Source organism: Mobula hypostoma, chromosome 5 (assembly GCF_963921235.1).
Source record: "Mobula hypostoma chromosome 5, sMobHyp1.1, whole genome shotgun sequence".
NCBI classification, from domain to species: Eukaryota; Metazoa; Chordata; class Chondrichthyes; order Myliobatiformes; family Myliobatidae; genus Mobula; species Mobula hypostoma.
This window is the reverse complement of record NC_086101.1, coordinates 22,532,721-22,546,098: the sequence shown is the minus strand read 5'-3', so window position 1 is coordinate 22,546,098 and position 13,378 is coordinate 22,532,721. Positions and strand designations below refer to the sequence as shown.

General features: G+C 49.6%; 1 protein-coding gene across 1 annotated transcript in view; it reads right to left on the bottom strand.

Annotated features, from left to right (window-relative positions):
* LOC134346679 (natural killer cell receptor 2B4-like) overlaps nucleotides 1-10,899 on the bottom strand; it is a 65,598-nt gene extending 54,699 nt beyond the window's left edge. Inside the window, exon 1 of the mRNA XM_063048181.1 lies at nucleotides 10,559-10,899. Within this exon, the coding sequence (XP_062904251.1) occupies nucleotides 10,559-10,808 (250 nt within the window). The 5' untranslated portion in view covers nucleotides 10,809-10,899. The remainder of the gene's footprint in view (nucleotides 1-10,558) is intronic.
* Nucleotides 10,900-13,378: the final 2,479 nt, after the last annotated feature.

Genomic DNA, 13,378 nt, shown 5'->3' with positions numbered 1-13,378 from the left:
CACCAATCACCTGCCAGGTTTTGTCCCACCCCTTCCCTTCACCTCTTTTTACTGGCCATGTCCCCTCAATCATTCGGTGCCAATCAAGGGTCCCGACCCAAAAGGACAAATGCCCATTTCCCTCCACAGATGTCACCAGACTTGGTAAGTTAGCCTCTCCAGCTGATCATTTTGTAGTTGCTGAGTATTTAACTGCTGCACTTTAAAAAAAAAACTTGCTGCTGGCATGTCATTCATGTGCTATTTCAGTTCCATTTACTCCTCTGTTGCTACTATTCATTTCTTGTCTATCATTCTTCATGACTGTATCTGCAGTTGCTCATGCTGGTTCCAGTGGTATTACCCCAAAAACCTGTTGTTACTTGTACAACTATTTCCTTATTACAACTATGAAAGCCTACTGCCATTTGCTTAAGCTGTCAACACTGAGAGGATCGTGTTTTTTGCTGTTTCTTGTGCGCTCAATACCATACAGCCCTCAGGCTGGGGGCGGGGGGAGCTCCAATCAACGCAGGTTGGCACTTCCATTGTATCCCGGATAATAGACGACCTGACTGACAGACCACAGTTTGTGCAGCTTCAGAGCTGTGTCAGACATGGCTATCAGCCTCACTGAGGTCCCACAGGTGACTGTATTGGCTACCTTCCTGTGTACTCTGTATAGCTCAGATTTAAGATAAAACATTGAGTCAGGTCATCTGTAGGAAGTCTCTGATAACTCAGCAATAGTGGGTGTATGAAGAAAGGACAGGAGGATGAATACAGAACCCTGGTGGAGAACTTTGCAAATAGTGCAGCTCAACATCACTGAGATGAAGGAAATGGTGATGGACTTTAGGAAGAGAAAGCATGCACTGCTCCCTGTCACTATTGGTGGTGAGGATGTGGACGTGGTGAGGACCTGCAAGTACCTGGGGGTGCACCTGAATGACAGACTTGAGTGGAGCACCAACACAGAGGCTGCGAACAGGAAGGGCCCAGTCACCTCTACTTCCTGAGGAGACAGGCCCTTTGGAGTATGCAGGCCTCTCCTTCACATGTTCTACCAGTCTGTTGTCACCAGTACAATCTTCTATGCGGTGATGTGCTGGGGCAATGGCATCAACACAGGTGATGCCAACAGGCTCAATAAACTGATTAGAAAAGCTGGTTCTGTTATACGAGTCAAAGTGGACACACTGGAGACTGTGGTAGATGAGCGGATCCTCCAGAAAATCCTGGCAATACTGGACAATGTTTCTCACCCCCTGCATGCCACCTTGGCTGAACCGAGGGCACTTTTAGTAATAGACTGTGCTGCTCCAAAAAGAGCTATATGAGGTCATTCTTACCCTCGGCCATCTGGCTCTATAATGAGTCAACTTATAGCTGGGGAAATGATCTTGTAATCTTTGACTTGTAAAGCTTGTAGATCTTATTTTTAAGATAACTTATTTTTATTCTTTCTTACTTCTCTTCTGATATTCATATATCTGTGCTCTTGTAATGCTACTGTGGCACTGTAATTTCCTTTGGGATCAATAAAGTTTCTATTTGTCTTTTTCCATGACACAGCACCTCCAAGTGTATTTTTAGTTGTTGTTTTTCTACCTCTGCTCATCTCCCTCAAGGGTTTTCTTCTGTTGATGCATTATTTCTTCTAAAGCTTAGCTTCTGGTACTGATGCTTTTTTATGTATTTATTTCTACCTTTCTTTTGTCATTTTGCTTTACTCCGACTTCATTCCTATTAACTGCTGTCCCTGACGAAGTACAGTAATGACCAAGAACATATCGTTCAAGAATAACAGACAACATGCTGGAGGAACTCAGTAGGTCAGGCAGCATCTGTGGATGGGAATACACAGTTGTCTTAGGCTGAGACCCTTCCTCAGGACTGGAAAGGAAGGGAGAGGGCAGAAGACAAAATAAGAAGGACTCCTCCCTTCCTTTCCAGGGATAGGAGACGAGAGTGGACTGTGGCTTCACTTAACATCTTCCTGATGGTATTCCTTCCCTTCCTTTCCCCTTACCCTTTTTTCTGACTTCTTCTCCTTTGCTTTCCAGTCCTGATAAAGGGTCTCAGTCCAAAACATCGACGTCTTTAATCCTCTCCGTAGATGCTGACAGACCTGTTGGGTTTCAAAGGACCGTAGATGCTGACAGACCTGTTGGGTTTCAAAGGATATTGCACTGGACTGGTGGTGGAACAAAAGCTTTTCTGTGCTTTCCTGGGTGGAAACGAGCTTCAGAGCCTTTTATACACACACACACACACACACACACACGCACACACACACACGCAAGCACGCACACATACTTCCACATACATGAAGATTCAGGGGATTCCATCCTGGACGTGACACCCCGCCCTGGCTCTGGTTCTTTGCCTGCTCTGGACCTTCTCAATCTAATTGGTGATGAGACATCAACCAACTCGATTTCAACTCTCCTCTCTCCTCCTGACCCCTTCCGAATGCACTGTCCTCCACCCTCTTCTCATCAGTCCCAACCTTACCATCAAACCTGCAGACAAAGTGGGTGCTGTTGTTGTGTGGCGCACTGACCTCTACCTCGCTGAGGCCAGCCGGCAACTCTCAGACACCTCCTCATACCTATCCCTCGAGGAGGACCCCACTCCACACCATCAGAAAACTGTCTCTGACACCATCACTGATCTGATCCACTCTGGGGAAGTCCCGACCACTGCCACCAAGGTTATAGTTCCCTTACCACACACACAAAGTGCTGGCAGAACTCAGCAGGCCAGGCAGCATCCAGCATCTGCAGGTTTTCTCTTGCTTCTACCTCTGACCCAAGATCCACAAACTGGACTGTCCTGGTAGGCCCATTGTCTCTTCCTCCTCCTGTCCCGCTGAACTTATGTCCTCATATATCGATTCCATCTATCCTCCTTGGTTTAATCCCTTTCCACGTACATCCACTACACTTCTCATGCCCTTGATCTCCTGAGTAACTTTCAATTCCCAGGCCCTGATCACCTCATCTTTGATGTTCGGTTCCTATACACTTCTATCCCCCATCAAGCTCTACGCTCCTTTCTCGACAAAAGAACCAACCATTTCCCTTCCACCACCACGCTCCCTCGTCAGGCAGAACTGGTCCTCACCCTGAGCAATTTTCCCTCTCACTTGCTCCAAACTTGAAAGGGTAGCTATAGTCACTCACATGGGCCCAACCTGTGCCTGCCTATTCATTGGCTGTACAGAACAGTCTATGTTCAAAGCCTTCCCTGGTTATACTCCCCAGCTCTTCCTCTGCCACAATGATAACTGCATTGGCGCTACCTCATGCACCCATGCTGAGCTTGTCAATTTTATCAACTTTCTCTCCAACTTCCACCCTGCCCTTAAATTCACCTGATCCATCTCAAACACCTGCTGCCCCTTTCTCCAAAAATCTCCAACCCTGGAGACAAATTGTCTTTTATAAACCTACTGATTCCCATGGTTATCTCAACTATTCCTCTTCTCACCCCATTTCCTGTAAAAATCCTATTCCCTTTTCTCAGTTTCTTTGCCTCCATTGCATCTGTTCCCAGGATAAGGCTTTCCATTCCAGTGTATCAGAGATGTCCCCCTTTAAAGAAGAGGGTTTCCCTCCCTCTACCATTAATATTGCCCCCACCCACATCTCTTCTATTTCCTAGACATCTGTACTCACGCTATCTTCCTCCTGTCCTACCACCTCTTCAGCCTCCCCATCCAAGACACCATCTCCTGCAACTTCCCACCACAAAACATACCCTGCCACATTCCACAGGGATCGCTCCCTCCACAATTCCCTTGTCCATTTGTCCTTCCCCACTAATCTCCCTCCAGGCACTTATCCCTACAAGAGGCCCAAGTGCTACACCTGCTCATATAAGCTACTCCCTTGCCTCCATTCCAGGCCCCCAAACAGTCCTTCCAGGTGAGTCAACACTTCACCTGTGAATCTGCTGAGGTTGTCTATTATGTCTGGTGCTCCTGATGCAGCCTCCTCTGCTTTTGTGAGACCCATCGTAAACTGGGGGGTTGGGGGGGGAAGGGTGCTGCTTCATCAAACACCTCCACAGAACCTGCCACAAGTAGGACTTTTCAGTGGCCAAACATTTTAATTCCATTTCCCATTCCCGTTCCATGACCTCCACTTGTGCTAAGATGAGGTCACCCTCAGGGTGGAGGATCTTACCTTATATTCTGTCTGAGCCTTCAACTCAATGGCATGAATATTGATTCCTCCTTCCAGTGAACCAATTTCCTCCCCTCGCTCCTCCATTCCCCACTCTGACCTTTCACTTCTTGTCACAAAAGGGCGCTGGGAACGGACCCAAATGCAAGACACAGACACTGAAGAACAAGAAACAGGACTTGACACAAGTAGGGACGTGACAGGATATGGACAAGGAGCAGGGACAAGAACGCAGACTAGGGCTTGGACCCTGAACCAGAGACTGGAGAAGGACCCAGAGCCTGTGTCTTGCCTCGGGCTTGGGCACCAGAACCAGGCATGGACATGACATGATTGCAGGACTGGAGGCTGGGGTCTTGAGGCTTGAGGCTTGGAGACAGGCTTGGGGTCTTGGTCTTGAGGCTTGAGCTTGGAGACAGGCTGAGGTCTTGGTCTTGAGGCTTGAGCTTGGAGACAGGCTGGGGTCTTGGTCTTGAGGCTTGAGCTTGGAGACAGGCTGGGTTCTATAGGCCTGGGCCCTTGGAGCTTGGCTTGGGATCCTCGAGGCCTGGGTTCTTGGAGCTTGGCTTGAATTCCTCAAGGCCCGAGTTCTTGGAGCTTGTCTTGAGATCCTCGAGGCCTGGGTTCTTGGCTTGGGATCCTCAAGGCCTGGGTTCTTGGAGCTTGGCTTGGGTTCCTGGAGCTTGGCTGCTGGCTGGGGTCTGGGATTTTTTGTCTAGGGTACTTCGAGGCTTGGGTATGGACTCCGAACCAGAGACTGGGCAAGGACCCAGAACCTGGGACTTGACTCAGGCTCGGACTCCACAACTAGGTGAGGACAAGATGAGGCTACAGGACTGGACATGGCTTGGCTGAGGAGCTCCTGGGTAGGGTGAGACACAAGGACAGGTAAAGGCACATGGACAGGACTCGGATATGACTTGACTAGGCACGGGCTGGACGAGGGCCTTCAGAAGCATGGAGCCTTGGACTAGAAGAGACAGGAGCATGGAACACAGAGCCGCGACCCCTCCTTGGGAACAGGGCATAGGGTCGGGACTCATACACATAACACTGAATATGAAGAGACAGATCCCAACACAAGGTGGTGACAAACGGCCCGACCCACTTAGCGAAGGCGTGGACACAGAGAGACAATTCCACACAACAAAAGACAGTTCCTTATCTTGACCTAACAAGACTCCGGTCTTGCTCTGGCGATAACACTTCTGTGGTACAGGCAGGGTATACAGGCACAGAGTCAGGCGAGGGGGGAAAGACAGGGGGGAAAGATGGGGGGGAAAGACGGGGGGGAAGACGGGGGGAAGACGGGGGGGGAAGACAGGGGGGAGATGGGGGGAAGACAGTGAGGGGGAAGACAGGGGGGAAACAAGACAATCCTGTAGGGAATCCCTGGTTTGTAGAGGTATTTATGTCTCAGCCCCATAACAAGAAACATGTGCCCACAACAGAAACTGGGAAAAACCAGAAACCCTGGAACAAGGAACCATGGACGGGACAGTGAACTGGAATACGGACTTCACGGATTGGACTATGACACTTCTTCCCTCCTGACTATCACTGCTCCCTGGGTCCCCTCCTCCTTCCCTTTCTTCTATTGTCTTTTCCTGCTTTTGACCTTTCCTACCCACCAGGCTTCACCTATCACCTTCCAGCCAGCGTCTTTCCCCTTCCCCACCTTTTTATCCTGGCATCTTCCACCCTTCCTTCTCAGTCCTCAAGAAGGGTCTTGGCCTGAAACATCGACTGTTTATTTATTTCCATAGATGCGACCTGGCCTGCTGAGTTCCTCCAGCGTTTTGTGTGTGTTGCTCTGGATTTCCAGTATCTGCAGATTTCTCGTGTTTGTGTAGTAGATACATAAGCCTGAAAGCACATCTCACCAGGCTCAAGGACAATTTCTACCCCACTCTCATAAGACTATTGAAAGAACAACTCTCTGGGGAACTGGAACGCTTGATACCTCATTCCGTTGTTGTACATATTCCTTTGTACCACATCAATGTACTGATGTTGCGCGGTAGTTCTGTATACTTGCGAAACAAAAGTTTTAAATGTACCTCCAATTTATTGTGGCGAGTATTTGGTCCACAATGATAGACGAGGAAGCTCGTTGAATTCAACAAACGCTTTTTTTTTATTAACAAGATATACTTTATCACAATAAAATTATTTACAATAAACCATTCAATAGCTCTGAATACTTTACAGACATTACCATTACATTCTGTACAGTTCAACAATTTCAGCCACTCACGTGGCGCTCTACTGGTTCATATTGTACAATCATTGTTGAGGGGTATACTCCCTGCCACCCGACCCCTCCCACTCCCACGGGTGGAGAAACCTATACCGTGGTCCTTCCCCACCGGGCCCTTGCGGTGGCTGCACCAAGTTTCAGTGCGTCCCTCAGCACGGACTCCTGCAGCCGAGAATGTACCAGTTGGCAGCATTCTCCCACGGACATCTCCATGTGCTGGTAGATCATCAAGTTTCGGGCCGACCAAAGAGCGTCTTTCACCGAGTTGATGATCTGCCAGCAGCACCGGACGTTGGTTTCCGTGTGCGTCCCCGGGAACAGCCCGTAGATCAGAGAGTCCTCTGTTACGCAGCTGCCGGGGATGAAACGTGACACTAGCCCGTCCATCCTCCTCCACACTCTCTCTGCGAACTGACAGTGTGCAAAGAGGTGGGTCACTGATCCCCCCCCCCCCCGACTGCAGTCCTCCCGTGGGCAGTGGGGTGTGGAGGCGACGTTCCGGGCGTACAGGAGGGATCTGACTGGGATTTCCCCTCTCACCGCCAGCCAGACGAGGTCTTGGTGCCTGCTATTGACACTGGGGAAGTTCTTGCCTCCATTCTCCACGGTGATCCACCTGACTCGCTCCATCTTTGATGCACAGATGAACCTGAAGACAGCCCGGGTGATTTCCGAGCTGTAGGAGCGGGGGACGGGCCAGACCTGCGCCAAGCACAGCAGCCCTGAGAGCACCTTACACCTGATGACCAGGATTGTCCCCGTTATCGACAGGGAGCACCCTCCCCACGGTCCCAGTTTCTGTTTCACCTTGGCAGCCCGCTCCTGCCAGTTCTTGTTGCACGCCTCCGCCCCTCCGAACCAGATCCCCAACACCTTCACGTGGTCAGACCTGATGGTGAAGGGGAAGAGCATGGCTTCGCTCTCCGTGCGGTTGACCCTGGCCCCCGACGCTAGCTCGAACTGTTCGCAAATGCCAATCAACCTGCGAACTGACCTCAGATCAGAGCAGAAGACGGTGACGTCGTCCATGTACAGGGAGGTTTTCACTTGGGTCCCTCCACTGCCTGGCAGTGTCACCCCTCTTATGCCCTCATCCCTCCTGATGGCTTCCGCAAAGGGTTCTATGCAGCAGACAAACAAGACAGGGGAGAGGGGACAGCCCTGCCTGACTCCAGACCTGATGGGGAAGCTGTCTGTTTCCCACCCGTTGACCTGGACTGCACTACGGATGTCCGTGTAGAGCAGTCTGATCCAATTCCGGATTCCCTCCCCAAATCCCATTTTGGACAGCACGTCCGCCATGTACGTGTGCGATATAATGTCGAAGGCTTTCTCCTGGTCCAAGCTGACCAGGCAGGCGTCCACTCCCCTGTCCTGCACGTAGGCGATGGTGTCCCTCAGCAGCGCGAGGCTGTCCGAGATCTTCCTGCCCGGTACAGCACAGGTTTGACCCAGAGCAGACTTGACCCTGTTGGCGATAGCCTTGGGCAGGATCTTGTAGTCCACATTCAAGAATGATACGGACCTCCAATTTTTAATGTCATCCCTTTCCCCCTTCTGCTTGTAGATGAGGGTGGTGATGCCCACCCTCATGGATTCCGACATGCTGCATAGCGTTGTACACTTCCGGCAGGTCTGGGCCCATCCAGTTCCACAGGGCCGAATACAACTCAACCGGTAAGCCGTCGCTTCCGGGAGTCTTACTCGACTCAAAGGAATGGACGGAGCCTGTCAGCTCGTCCAGGGTCAGTGGCTGGTCTAGAGTCTCCCGCTTTCCGTCATCTAAGACCTGCGTGATAGACGACAGGACGTTGCGGGAGGCTGTGCTGTCTGTGGCCTTTCTGTCGTATAGACGGGCATAGAAGGACCTGCAGATCCTCAGTATATCTGTCTGCGAGGACGCGACTGAGCCGTCCTCTTCCTTAAGGTTGTGGATCACAGAGCTCCCCCTGTGCACCTTTTGGAAGAAGAAGCGTGAGCACGTCTCGTCCTGCTCCACGGTTTGGACCCTTGATCGGAAGATGATCTTGGAGGATTCAGCGGCGAGGAGCTGGGCTTGCAGGCCCTTCACCTCTCGTAATTCCTCCCTGACATCCGCCCCCTTCGACTGCAGAAGGAGAAGTTGCTGCAACTCTGTCTGGAGTTTACGCAGCTCCTGCCTTGCTTTCTGGATACCTTTGCGAATGAAGAACCTCCTAATGTTCTCCTTGGTAGCTTCCCACCAGTGAACCGGGGAGTCAAAGAAGGCTTTCAAGGTTCTCCAACCTGTGTACTCCCTCTCTAGTTCCTCGATGTTCTCTGGGGTCAGCAGCTTTACGTTCAGCTTCCAAGTCCCCCTGCCTGCCTTCTGGTCCTCCCGTAAGCGACAGGTGGCTCTCAGAAGGCAGAGGTCAGAGAGGAACACCGGATGAACGTCGGTGGACCTGACCGTGAGGGACTCTGAGAGGAAGAGGAAGTTGATCGGGGAGCGGGCTGAGCCGTCCAATCGTGTCCAGGTGGCTTGTGGCTGCGCTCCACCTGTGGGGGTGCCAAAGGTGTCGCGCAACTTGACTGTTTTGACCGTTTCCATCAGGAGTCTAGAGGTACTGTCCAGCCTGCTGTCGGCGCTGCCGGATCGTCCAGCCGCATCAATTGAAGTCTCCGGCCAGAACGACCGGCTGGGCCGTCACCAGCAGTTGTGGGAGCTGCTCGAAGACGGCCAGCCGCACGCTCCGCATGGGGGAGGAGTACACGTTGATCAGCCGGAGCGGAGTGACACCAGACGGATGTGGCAGGGAATTAAAGCTCTGACAGACTACAAGATCAGGCAGAAAACTGATGACAGCGACGCCTCTCTTCCAGACAGGCTTAACAATTTCTTTGCACACTTCGAAGCATCAAACACTACAGCAAGGGGGAGAGCCAGTCCCTTTTTTACCGTCTGACCAGCCGGCTCCAATCATTGATCCAGAGCAAACACAGAGGACCCTTGACAGGATCAATCCACGAAAAGCGGAAGGTCCCGACAACATCCCTGAACGTGTGCTCAAGGAATGTGCTGATGTACTAGCAGATGTCCTGACAGACATTTTCAACATCTCCCTTAGTCAAGCCATTGTCCCCAAATACTTCAAAACCTCCACAATCATCCCTGTAGCAAAGAAATCAGTTGAATGATTACCGTCCCATTGCCCTGAACCCCATAATGATGAAATGTTTTGAACGGCTTGTCGAGCCTCATATCACAGCCAGCCTCCCCTCATCGCTGGATCCTCTACAGTTTGCTTATGGTCCAAATCGCTCTACAGAGGACACAATATCCACCACACTGCACACAGTTCTCTCTCACTGGGACAACAAAGACACTTATGCCAGAATCCTGTACATTGATTTCAGTTCAGTGTTCAATACCATCATCCCGCAGAGACTAGTGGAGAAACTGTCGCTGCTTGGCCTTAACACTGCCATGTGTCGCTGGATTCTGGATTTCTCGACAGAGAGACCACAGTCAGTCAGTGTTGGTAGGAACATCTCTGACTCCATCACACTGAGCACTGTTTCTTCTTCTGCCATCAAGCAAACGTTACAGCAGCATCAAAATTGACCTCACAATTGACCGCATCATGCCCTTTCACCTCACAGTCTGCTTGCACTGAGCTTTCTGGGAACTGTAACACTTCATACCTCATTCCGTTGTTGTACACAGTCCCTTGTACCACCTCAATGTACTGATGTCGCGGGAGTTCAGTATGACTTGCAAAAGAAGTTTTACATGTCCCTCCAATTTACCATTAGAGTCAGGTTCTGGAATTGAACTAAAAACCCCGAACATTACCTCTTTCTCTCTCTCAGCTGGCACCAATGTGTTGTATTTATTTGTTCCTGTAAATTGTGTATAATTCCAGTCACGTGAACAAATGATCTTTGTCATGTTTGTAATGTACTGTGCTGTTACAAAAGCTAATGGCCGTGTCATTTATTTATACTCTGTATACTTATGTCTCGGACAACAGACTTCAGCTCGCAAAGCTGCAGTTCCCCAAGAGAAAAAGCTGGTTCAGTCAGCAATCTGTCGTGACACCACAGTCTCCGAGCACGGAAATGGAGACTGTGGCTCTTGGATTCACACATGAAGTCATTCCCTTACCTTCGGCACCGATCACACCAAGCTGGAGCAGAAGCGAGAAAAGGCGAACGAGTGAAAATATCCGGAGACTGAGAAGGGACATAACCCGGGGTTGACGTTTCTTGGGTCCGACGCTCAACCGATCGGTGCCGGACCTGCTCTGGGATACTGACCCCGTTCGCTGGCGGACAGAGAGCAGAGGAGGGTCCGCACACCGGGTCACGGAGCTTCCCAGCGGGGAGTGGAGGAGACTGATCTGGAGTGAACTCATAACGATTGGTGAACAGTAAAGCTGATCACGGGCAGAACTATTCCAGGTGAACACTTTAACAGCAGTTAACCTGTCTGCTACCAACAGTTTCACATCTGTTTCAGTTTCAATTCACTGTATTAAACAAGGAGGAGGAGGAGCGAGAGATTTCAGGAACATGTAAGAACTTGTTTGTGTTAGGAGTACATTTTTAACTTCACAAATAATCTTTATTCACAATAATATTTACACGAAATGAACAACGCAATGCAAAAATAATTTACATCCTCCGTGTCACATGGTCAATATATTCAGCTGTGCTAACGTTTAAAAATGCCATTCATGGGTAACACTGAGGTTACATTGTTTGAGGGGTTATCCTAGCTGACTCAGGTCTTCCCTGTCCAGAACTAGAAGGACCCTAGAATGTGCTCCTTCCCCACAAAGCCTTTGCATTGGCTGCGCCGAGCTTCGGTTGGACCCTTGCATGTCCTCATACACCCTGAATGTGCCAGTCAGCAGCATTCCTGGCAGACGCCTCGCTGTGCTGGAAGAGCAACACGTTTCCGAAGCACCAACAGGAGCCCTCCACCTGGTTGATGATCTCCCAGCAGCACTTGATGTCTATCTCGGTGTGTGTGTGTCCCTGGGAACAGGACAGACCCATCCTCCACAACGCCAGTGACCAGTAGAACCTCATCTCATTGTGATACTTGGTGCCCATGTATCTTTTATCCACGTTCAGCCCGATGCAGCTGCGCATGAAGGTGGTCATCAGGGTGAAGGCACTTTTGATTAAATGTTGTCCCCAGTCTCTGGAGAATTGTGCACCATGACCTGTTGGACTCACTCCACCTTGGACCTCCAGATGAACAGATGAACAGGACGATGACCCGAGGGGAGAAGCTGTGATCAAAAAGTCTGTGATCTCTTCTGTGGATCCCTCAGGATGGGAATCACAGAGGCCGAAATACTTGTTGATTCGTTAGCAAACTCTGCACATACAAATTGATCAGGAGGAAGGGGATAATGGGAACACTTCACGATCAAGTGGGGGCCTCCTGGGAGCTTGACCTGCTGACATAGGGGTGGATCTTAATGCTGACTGAGATAGGATAATATCATACACATACACAGTAGACATGCTCTCCAAAATGGGTTTTGGGCTGGAGTCAGGATTTGCATCAAACTGCTCTACATAGATATCTGTAGTGCAGTCCAAATCAATTGGTGGGAATCACATAGACTCCCCATTAATTCTGGTGTCAGGCACGGTTGTCCACTCTCCCCTGTCCGTCTGCTGTATAGAAACCTTTGCTGAATCTATCAGGAAGAACGAATGCAAAAGAGGGATGTGTTGCAGGCTGAAACCTCATTCAACATGGATGATGTCCCCAAGTTGTGCTCAGATCCAAGGTCAGGCCACAAACTCATCAGTATCTATGACCATCTGAATGGGCATCAGGGATCAGAGTTTACCATGGTAAGAGTGAGGTCACTGGGCCGATCTAATGTTCCCTTCACCATCAGGGTTGAATTGGAGGTACATATGGAGGTGCATGTAAAACTTGGGCTTCCCTTCCTCCATAATCAACACTGCCCTCAACTGCAGCTCTCTCATTTCATGGACGTCTACTCTTACCTACTCCTGTCACCACACAACCAGGGATAGGGTTCCTCTTGTCCTCACCTACCACCCCACCAGCCCCCATATCCAGTATATAATTCTCCGTAACTTCCATTATCTCCAACAGGATCCCACCACCAAGCACATATTTCTCCATAACTTCCACCAGCTCCAATGGGATCCCACCACCAAGCACATACTTCCCTCCCCCCTCCCCACTTTCTGCTTTCAGCACCTAAGGGGGGGCCATATCAGTGTTAATAGTGCTATTGCTTTAAAAATAAATCTACTGAAATATTGACTAGATGGTACTAAGAATGTAAAAAAAAACAATTTTCTTTTTGCAACCAATTCTTTTTGTATATATGTTGTATTATGAATATTTATTTCTAAATTAAAAAAAACAGTAGTGAAACTATGACTGTTGGCTTGGGTTTTGGAGTGGCTCCTTTTGAAAGTCTGTACAAGCTTGTTAAATGAGGAGAGGTTAAACAGTGTGGGTCTGTACTTGCCAGAGCTTAAAGTAACAAAATATAATCCCAATAAAATCTACTAAATTCTGAAAACATGTTTTCCTGGGTGTCCCCAACCACAAAATAAGAGGTTGGCTGCTCAGTACAGAAATTATGAGTTTCCTTACACAAGGGTTTCATCATTGAGTATAGCCTATTCAAAAAAGAAAGAGAAAGATTTTAAATATGAAGAGAATCATGGGGTTAGTGCAGGAGAGTGGTACGAAGGTAAAATGCCAGCCATGAACTTATGAATGTCGGGGAAGGCATGGGAAGAATGAGTGGGAATGAGGGGAAAGAGACTGCAGAGAGTTGTCGACTCATCAGATCCATCACGGACACAGCCCTCCCCACCATCGAGGACAACTTCCAAAGGCAGTGTCTCAAGTAGGTGACACCCATCATTAAGGATCCTCACCACCTGGAACATGTCCTCTTCTCATTATCTTCAG